The following is a 10,786-nucleotide window of genomic DNA, read 5'->3' as shown; positions in this document are numbered from 1 at the left end:
TATGTAATTGAGCTTCGAAACGTAGCACTTTATTATTTAGAAACTTAATCATTTAGAAACTTTATCATTTAGAAACTTTATCATTTAGAAACTTTGTGACTTTTGACCAGTTGGTAACTTTGAAGAAAGACCAACGTAAAGGTCACTTTTTCAAAAGTCGCTGATTTAAAATTATTCTTTTAACCAACGTAAAGGTATATTAAATATGCAAATGAGGTATTGATTTACATAAACAATGTGGAAAAGTTATGTTTTCATTGTACTTAATAATGGGAACTCACTACATATGTAACTTTATGCTCACTGCGTATTAAACTTGATAAAGAGCAACATAGTAGAATGTATGATTATCATGAAATCTCAATCATTCAAATTAGGGCTCGATTTGCATAATCAATGAGGAAAAGGTATGTTTCAACTGTGCTAAATGATAGGAACTTCATACTCACTACGTATGAAATTTCATACTCACTATGTATGTAACTTGATGAAGAACAACATAGTGGACTGTATAATTATTATCAAATCTCAATCATACAAATTAGAGCTTGAGTTGCTTAATCAATGAGGAAAATTTATACTTCGAATGTGCTAAATGATAGGAACTTCATACTCACTACGTATGTAACTGAAACTGTGATTATAATCATTTGCATACGTTTCTCTCATGAGGTGAGGACACGACGAGGGGTCAAGGTGACCCGCCATCGCCAGCTGACCATGAGACCCAGGACGCACATGGGGATCGACTTCACCGCCACCAAGATCAAGACCGTGCAGATGACCTTGGTGATCGTCATCGCGTATGTGGTGTGCTGGTCGCCATTCTTCGTGGTGCAGCTGTGGCACACCTGGGATCCTCACGCGCCGTACGAAGGTAGGGGCACTCTCGTCTCATCTCAGACCACCGTAAAGCTAAGGGCACAACCCGCCGTACGTGTTTTTTGTCCGTACGTTTTTTGGGAAGGCCACGTCCGCCACGTGTTTCTGAAAACGTCCAGGCTGTACAGGGCAGGCGCGTCACCAGTACTGGCACGTACGGGGGCAAATCCGCAGCCCAATGGCACATAAAGTTTTGCCTGCACGTGAACTTATACGGCGTGTCTGCGTGCTCCGTTGGATTCCCTACGAGTTTGTACGGAGGCGGTACTTACCACTTACTCTGTGCTTTCGTCACGTTACCGTATGTATGCCGTACTTACACGTGCTGCTTACGTACGGTTTCCTTACTCACTCGCATGTTACAGTTTCCTCGCTGTACAGGGCACGCGCGTCGCCCGTACTGGCTCGTACAGGGAGTGAATCCACAGCCCGAACGCACATACAGTTCCGCATGCACTAAAATCTACTGTATGTCTGCGTGCTTCCAAATCCTTTGGATTCCGTAGGATTCAACATTTGGGAAAGAGCATGTTAGTTGAACACACATTACTACTGGTGCATTAGCCTCCAACTGTATAGTGCTTATAGTTTGCAAGCGAAGGTTTATGAATCTGAATATTACTGCCCAAAACCTCTGCTCTGGCATTACTGGAGTCCTGAATTTTGACCCGTAGACCATAATGTTCTGCGACTGCACATGCGCACTTGGAACTGTAGAATGGCTGTTTTTTCGAGGTCAAGGCAAGGACGACGTCTGACTTGATACAGATACAGACGATCTTTTTGACCTTAACATGGCTGATTACATCGGAAAGGCATTGGTCTATGGTAGCGATTTTCTTACTTGCTGGTTTGACATGATTTAATGATACGTTTCAGTGATCGTTTTGAAAATTGGATTCCGGATGTGCGGATCATAAAGCTATCTGAGGACAAGACTTGGGTTGGGTTATATCGGTGTAACTTTGCAGTTAGCAATGCTGCAAAGCATATTCTCACATGGCAAGTTCTACACAGAGTCTGGAGGTCAAACGGTCGATTCTAGGAATCTCTGGCTAGGCTATGTGTCTTTAGAAAGGGCAGTTAGAACTACTTTGCTCACTCAACCCTAGTTTTTTTAAAAAATCTATGCAGTTATTCTCCAATCTCCAGCTTTAGCAGCTGTCCTTAAGGGCGCTGACGTGGATCGCTGAAGAGTTTATTGATGCTGGTCTTAAACGTCTGTCTGTCCCTAAGTGTGACTATGTGCTGGGGCTGTGAGTTCCAGAGTTTTGTTGTGGCCGGGAGGAAGGTACGACGGTGTGATGTTGTCGCTGATATCACAGGCTTCAAGGCGTTGCAGTGTTGAGATACAGGCGGGTTTCACGTCGATGTACATAAGGTTCAGGAAGTAGATTGTTGAGTGGTGCAGGTGCGTCGTGGTTGTACATGCGGTGCCAGAGGGTGAGAGCCCCTACGTTTCAAGTGTAAGAATGGTTACCTGACTTCAGTTAGGGAGGTGAAAGGAAGGAGAGAGATAGGCTCCACCTTCCAATACCGTACCCTAGGCACAGTTGATAACAGCCCACTGTCCCTACGGCCTCAAAAAGGTTATGGGACTACCTATACCTTTACCCTTTTATGGTAGAAAGCTTACCATTTTCAGAGAAAATGTCAAAATGGTGACGCCGCCATTCGTTGCGTGAACATGTGATGGATACAATCTAATTATAGAAAGCAGCACCTGACAGTTGTTTCCACAGCAAAAACGACAGCTTATAATTAAAACATTCAAGGAAATTAGATACAACAGCCCTTGTAATTACATGGCTTCACTTGACATAAGAATTCCTCATGATATTAAATAACCGCAATGGTGGTATTGACAACGACATAGTCCCCAAGGGAGAGATTTGATTATAAAACCGTGTCTGGTTTTTCATATTTCCTTAATCGGGTTAAGCTTATTGCATGGCGATATGAGGTAAATTAAAGAAACCGCAAATAGATGGCAACACGCGCTGCGGATTGAAATAAAGATAGCTTCGAACTAAGTTATGGTGTAATATAGTAAGGTTCTTTATGCACAGCCAAGGAGTTCTTACTACCGACGTTTCCATGTCTATCAGACACCATCATCAGGGTAGAATCATCCTCCTAACGCCCGGTCCCCAACGTCATTAGCCTATGGGGCCCTGCTATCTCATGCCCTATCAGTGGTTATTATGATTGTCGCCACAAACAAGCTGTCAACCAATCAGAGAATATGGCTTTCTTGGGCTTGTTGTTGTCACAAGCTATCTCGCAAAGGCCACTGGGAAGCTATCAGTCAATCATGTTACGTATTACATGGCTCCATCCTCCTACTCCCGATCCCCAACGGCTGACTGCCCATATAAGGGTCAGCTCATTAATATTTATAAGTAGGGCGGTCCATAACTGCATGGTCTGAGTGCACAAGGTAGCAGAGGTAAACACAGGAAGTTTTGACACGACTGTGTTCCCTCTGCGTAGGACAATGGGTAGAATGACTGATGATGATGGTGTCTGATAGACATCAAAACGTTGGAAGTAAGTACTCCTTGGTTGTGCCTAAAGAACCTTACTACATGAATAATTACACCAAAAAAGTAGTTGGTTTTGGAAACGGTCAGACGTTTCAGATAGAATCCACTATCCTTCGTCAGTGACACTGAACTGATCTGGAAGAAACAGGTCTTTTATACTCTATAACTGAAGACAATTTCAGATGTCCAATAGGAAACGAAGGATAGTGGATTCTATACGAAACGTCTGACCGTTTCCAAACCATATCCAGATATATGCTTGAGTAACTACTTTTTGGTGTATCTTATTACCTGGATGTCTAACCTACATCGACGCACATGAATAGTTGCCAACCTGATAAAGTTATTTCCGTAAGTTATGGTAATTCAACGGTAAGCTAAGATTTTGCAATGTTAAATCCGAACCCGCGATGGAAAATTATCTATATCATAATCAGTTAAATGAATGATCAGCCATATGTAAGATAAGAACTAGCGCACATCCGTTAGAGATAAAAAGGGGGTCGCTATAAACAGCTCCCTGTTCACAAAAGATTATACAGATATTGCTCAATGAATGCAGTGGAAAATGAATTACATTTTATCAGTCAGTGTACGCACTATGAAGCTGAAAGAAATAGATTATTTCAAACAGTTGCCAGAATTTCACCAAGGTTTTACCATCTAAGAGATCACCAAAAGACTGTATTTCTACTAAAAGCACAAAATCAAACAATTATACAGAACGTGGGACAGTTATATAACCACTGCCTTCAAAGAAGACGTCCTACTCGACAATAGTATTCATTGTATCATATAGTGGATTAAACCCTAGTGTTATGTATCACACTATCTATCTTAGTCTTTGAGACTGTACATGCAATTAGGATTTTAGATATGATTTTGCAATAAAACTTTTATTGTTATGATTGCAGGGCATATATTCCTACATTTTGACTGCTGTTTACTTCTACGAGGTGTGTTTAAAGAGTGTATAGCCTACCAGTAAGGATTCGGACTGATATATATTTGGAGCCATGTCTCTAAACTATAAATTTTGGTTCGTACTGAAAAGTTCAAGCTGTATATCCAGACAGGCAGTGAAAGGAGAGGGATGGGCTCCACCTTCCAATACTGTGCCCTTAGCTAGATACAGTGGATATCAACCAACTGCCCCTATGGCCTCAGTAGTTTTTGGGGATATCTTTAGCTCCTATCTGTAATTTGTATGTGCAAATGACACTGTTAAAGTACGTTAGTAACTTGCTAATTGAATGCAGTGCCACATTGTCCTTGTCGGCCACAAGGAAAATACATACATAAAGAAAACTTGGCAAAGTGTGATTGAACATATGTAGTCACACTGCACGTACGCGATAGTCCCAAAGTAACGTATAGGCCATTAGCTGTAGACACCTTCATATATCACTCTAAGCACTAAAGGGTTCTCCCTATCATCCCAAGGGTAAATGTAACGTTACCAGCATATCAGCGCTAACAGCTGCTTGATGTTCTTTGAACATCAGTGGTGTGTGTTCAATAATAGTGTTACCACATGCGGTGTTGTATTTTCCTTTGCGTGAAAGATGATTTGTCAAACATGGAAGAAAGAGAGATATTGAGTTTTGCTCTTTGGTTGCGTTAGAGCAGAAGGTCAGAGGTTAGGTTCCTGGCGTTTTTTGCTAGACGTTGAGTCCTTGAAAGCTTGGTTTGCTCCTCAAAGGCACAAAGTCACTAAAATGAGTCCACACTTAAATAGACCACGAAGCACTGCCTTATGAAAGAGACCTCTTATGAAAGAGTCTTGACGAATAGTAGCAAAATACCAGGTCCACCAAGACCTGGTATTCAAGTTGGGTTGACTTTCATGATCATTTATAACACTGGTGGCAGCGGTGGGATTTGGACCAAGCCATTGTGCATGTAGCAACTGTGAACTGAATCATGCAGTACAGTGGGATTTCAATCTGGCAAGGAGCATTGATCATTAGTAAGTTTTAGGTTGCGACCTTGACATACTAGAATACTCAACGGAGGGTTGGAAATCCTTTGTAACACTGGTGGCAGCGGTGAGATTTGAACCAAGCCATCACGGCGATCGCGAACTGAACCATACAACACACAAGAGTTTCCATTCGACACGTATCATTGATCATTAGTAAGTTTAAGGCCTCAACTTTGACAGACTATGATACCCAACGTGAGATTGACTTTCCTTTGTAACACTGGTGGCAGCGGTGGGATTTGGACCAAGCCTTTGTTCATGTAGCGACTGTGAACTAAATCATTCAGTACACTGGGATTTCAATTTGACAAGTATCATTGATCATTGGTAAGTTGTAGGTTGCGACCTCGACGGACTATGATGCTCAACGTAGGGTTGGCTTTTCCTTTGCAACACTGGTGGTAGCGATGAGATTTGAACCAATTCATTGTAGCGACTGTGAACTGAGCCATAAAATACAGTGGGATTTAAATCGGACATAAAGCATGGATTATTAGTAAGTCTTAGGTTGAGACCTTGACTGACTACTAGAATACCCAACTTGAGATGGAATTTTCTTTGCAACACTGGTGGTAGCGGTAAGATTTGAACCAAGCCATCGCAGCGACTGTGAACTGAACCATACAACACACAGGATTTCCCATTCGACAAGTATCATTGATCATTGGTGCGTTTTAGGTTGCGACCTTGACAGACCAGAATACCCAACTTCAGGTTGACTTTTCTTTGTAACACTGGTGGCAGCGGTGGGATTTGAACCAAACCATTGCAGCGATTGTGCACTGAGCCATACAATACAGTGGGATTTAAATCCGTCAAGAAGCCTTGATCATTAGTAAGTTTTAGGTTGCAATCTTGACAGACTACTTGGATACCTAACTCGATATTGACTTTGTAACACTGGTGGTAGCGGTGGGATTTGAACCAAACCATCGCAGAGACTGTGAACTGAACCATGCAATACACAGGAGTTTCCATTCGACAAGTATCATTGATCACTAGTATGTTTTAGGTTACGACCTTGACAGACTATGATACCCAACGGAAGGTTGACTTTCATTGTAACACTGGTAGTAGCAGTGAGATTTGAACCAAACCATGGTAGCAACTTTTAACGGAACCATACAATGCAGTGGCATTTAAATCCAACAAGTATCATTGATCGCTAGTACGTTTTAGACCTCCACTTTGCCCGACTATTATACCCAACTTGAGGTTGACTTACCTTTGTAACACTGGTGGCAGCGGTGGGATTTGAAGCAAACCATTGCAGCGACTGTGAACTGAACCATACAATACACAGGAGTTTCCATCCGACAAGTATCATTGATCACTAGTACGTTTTAGGCCTCGACTTTGGCAGACTAGGATACCCAACTGCAGGTTGACTTTCTTTTGTAACAATGGTGGTAGCGGTGGGATTTGAACCAATCTATCGCAGCTATCGCGAACTGAACCATACAATACACAAGAGTTTCAACTCGACAAGTATCATTGATCATCAGTACGTTTTAGGTTACGACCTTGACAGACTAGGTTACCCAACTGCAGGTTGACTTTCTTTTGTAACAATGGTGGCAGCGGTGGGATTTGAACCAAACCGTCGCAAGGATTGTGAACTCAACCATACAACACACAAGAGTTTCCATTCGACAAGTAACATTGATCATTAGTAAGTTTAAGGCCTCGATCTTGACAGACTACTTGGATAGCCAACTGGAGGTTGACTTTACTTTGTATCACTGGTGGCAACGGTGGGATTTGAACCAAACCATTGCAGCGATCGCGAACTGAACCATACAGTACACAAGAGTTTCAATCCGATCATTAGTAAGTTTTAGGCCTCGACTTTGACAGACTAGGATACCCAACTTGAGATTGACTTACCTTTGTAATACTGGTGGTAGCGGTGGGATTTGAACCAAACCATCGCAGCGACTGTGAACTGAACCATACAACACACAAGAGTTTCCATTCGACAAGTATCTTTGATCACTAGAACGCTTTGGGTTACGACCTTGACAGGCTAGGATACTCAAAGGGAGATGTCTTAAGTCAAAGTTGCCAATAACCTTTTAAGAAATCCTGCAACCGAACACTTAATCGAACCCAAGACGTAGGAAGATTGAAAGCAAGGCTCTCTAACTGCGCCCCCATCGCCTCAAGATAGCTTTAAGCTTTATCAACATGTCAAGAATCTAGAATTGTTTTAGCTTACGTAAGGCCTAGGACAAGCGTTTCAGATTACGGGTCTGAAAAAAGATTAGAGACGGTAGGTAAATATTCTTTTTTTCTTTTTCTTTTTTTAAATTCGGCCGAAGTTATCCAGCAAATACTGTTGTATAAAGGAATACACTGGATTTGTCAACATCATATTATGAATATACAGGAAGAAAATACAAAATTATCTTTTTTTTAAACTTTTCTCTTTTATTGAAACACAAAAGAGGTCAGTTTGGTCAAACGGTTCCAGATCTTATTTGTGTTGGAAATTACAGTTCAACTATTTCAAGAGTGACTTCTACCAACGCAGATGAACTTTCAAGTTAAGGTTCCAGATCTTTTTTTTTAATCTATAAATTGACTTCCTACTTATCAGTTTTTCGAATGCATTCAATAGTAACCATTTTTTTTTACTTTGTCCGAAACAATCTACAGCATATACTTGCTTATTTTGCAACGTACTGTTTTGCACAATTTTAAGCTTTGACTTCAAAGGGACGAAAATTGATGCACGCACGGATGTCATCCAAATAATCAAATCAACATGGCCTGTATAGCCCTGTATCGACTGATCCAACAAGAATCTAGTCTGTTGAAGAATGATACGGAGAAAAGCTTCTTACGGTTGATGGATGTGAGTTCTCCTGAAGGTCCTTTTTCTCATTACCTGTCTCACTGCCCGTGTGATTAGACGGTGTAAAACTGTTCCGTTCCCATGGCGTGATGGATGTGGTTGATGGTAAATCTACGGTCTAGATATCTTTAGCGGCAACATGGTTAGCTTTGGCCTTGAGCTGCTTTATTCTTTGATGTACTTATAGAAGGTCCCTTCACACGAGAAGCGGAATCAGTGGAATGCAGTCACGATGACTATTTTTTTATACTTTCTTCGGCATTCGTAGTGTATTATAGAAATTCTCACTGCGTTCCAGATATTTTTGCTCATTCTTGCCCCCCCCCCCGAATTTTTTCATGTTTCAAGGTGTATTTGAAATTATGAAATATCGAACGGCATTCAAGTATGACCGCATTCTATGTCATTCCAACATTATTCGAAACATTCTGATCTCGTGGACCTAATACCTCTCCACACGAAATGCGGAATGAGCCGGAATGCCATATGAATATGAACAATCTTGTATATTCCTTGGTATCCGTGGTACATTCTAAAAATTGTCACTTCATTCCAGATATTTGTGTTCATTCTTATGGCAGGCCGGTTCTCCATCGAATGAGATCAGAATGTTTCGAATAATGTTGGAAAACCTTAGAATGCGATCGAACTGCAGTTTCAATGGTTAGAATAAACTTTGAATGCCGCTCAATATTTCTCCACCTCAACTTGATGCACCTCGAAAGTTTTGAGCATAACAAAACATCCGGGACGCCAACATAAGTAGGCTCAAATGTCTTGAACGCAGTGAGAATGTCTAGAATACTCTACGAATTCCCAGGAATATACAAAGTTATTCAGACAGCATTCCGGCTCATTCAAATTCTCGTGTGAAGGGCCCTTTGGCTATTGGGTTGACACTTTAAAAGGGGATAAACTTCACTTCCTTTGGATCAAAGAGCTGACATTGATCTCTCGCAATCATCTTTTTGGAAGCTTTACTCAAGATTTAAAAAAGTGCCCCCAGGAAAGTGAGACGATGTTTGGAAATCTAGGGATGATATTGAAAGCAAAGTTTGTAGTCTGTGCATCAATTGTTGTTCATCGAGTTTCAATCTTGACAACTTGATTCTCTTCTTGCTTCGCTCCATTAGCAAACCTAAATCAGAAGCGATTATTACGTTGAAAGGCATCCTTAAAGTTTGTACCATTCCTATCATGCCCAAAATGGTTCTGCATGGGGGAAAACTGTCCTGTTATTCGATAACAAATGATTCATTTCTATGTTTATCTTTTATGAGATGTTACAAATCTTGTTGATTTTGTAATCATAAAAAAGTGCTCTTTTTAGAAAATAACAATCAATTCTGGGGTTGAGAATCCCTTTAACTAAGCAATTCGACTTAGATGACCTTTTCTGAAGCAATCTTGAGTGTTGCCAGCCAAATTGTTAGACGGAGACCTAAGCCGACGTCGTGAGTGATCTTAACGCTTACCGGTCACATCACTCTCTAAATAGAAGGAGAAAGCCAGGTTCACAAAGCAATCTATCTTAACAACATGTCTACGTGTAAAGATCATTTAAGAACAGTTCAATCTCTACAACTGGAAATTACTTTCCAACGTTTCGAATGAAATAATTTTAACCTGGATGAATAGCCTTCATAAACGCAGAGAAAGAATGCCACTATAAATGTAAATGAAAATGAAATTGGACGGGTAAGTCAAAACTAGTTTTAAATGCAGAAGATTAGGATTTAGATAGCTTGTATGCCGTGACCAGATGCTTAGAAAAAGAAGGCTTAGCCTGTTCGACAGGAAAGGACTATTTTTGATTGGTCTATGTGGATGGGGTCTTTATCTATATAGCTAGTACAACCAACCTTCGGTGTAATTCACCAGCTTAATTCTGTATATATATAGACGGTATAACCGCCCTTCGGCGTATCGCACCAGCTTCTTTATCCGTATACTTCTAGCAGGTACTGTATAACCGCCATTCGGCATAACACACCAGCTTTGCAGGCACGCGGCGTGGAAGCAGCTGGTTATCTTACACTGAACGACCTATCACACCAAACTGCAAGCATTATTTGAAGCTAACGAGCGAGGATGCCCCTATTGTACTTGAGAGCAACGAGTTCCGGCCATTCTGCGATAGTTTTTGGAAAACACGTTAGATCAAGGGACGCCATTCACTTAGAACTCTGTCAGATCATACAGATAGCGGATGTTCCGTATGTCTTTTGTATGATGATCAAAAGCAAGGCTTTACGTAAAGTAGTGATCATAAAATCCGCCTATAAGAGTAAGCACTCCCTAATGTCTTCAACCCTTTACGTAAACTGATGACCAGAGACAGCGGGCGGAAGAAAGGAAAATAGGTACAACTGTTTTGGGACTTCTTACGCCATTTTGCAAGACGCAAGGTGAACCAGAGCACTTAAAGTCTGGTCCCTCGTGTCTAAGACGCTGTTGATCTGACACAAAGCAAATGTTCTGTTGTTTTGCGTAGGAGAATACGGCGTAAGTGGTTTG

The 10,786-nt window shown here is 41.2% G+C and overlaps 1 protein-coding gene across 1 annotated transcript in view; it reads left to right on the top strand.

Annotated features, from left to right (window-relative positions):
• LOC118405985 (mesotocin receptor-like) overlaps positions 1 to 10,786 on the top strand; it is a 60,061-nt gene that overhangs the window by 8,888 nt on the left and 40,387 nt on the right. Inside the window, exon 4 of the mRNA XM_035805839.1 lies at positions 673 to 877. Within this exon, the coding sequence (XP_035661732.1) occupies positions 673 to 877 (205 nt within the window). The remainder of the gene's footprint in view (positions 1 to 672; positions 878 to 10,786) is intronic.

Source organism: Branchiostoma floridae, chromosome 18, assembly GCF_000003815.2.
Source record: "Branchiostoma floridae strain S238N-H82 chromosome 18, Bfl_VNyyK, whole genome shotgun sequence".
Taxonomy (NCBI): Eukaryota; Metazoa; Chordata; class Leptocardii; order Amphioxiformes; family Branchiostomatidae; genus Branchiostoma; species Branchiostoma floridae.
Note: the sequence above shows the minus strand (reverse complement) of the source record. Positions and strands in the feature narration are given on the sequence as shown.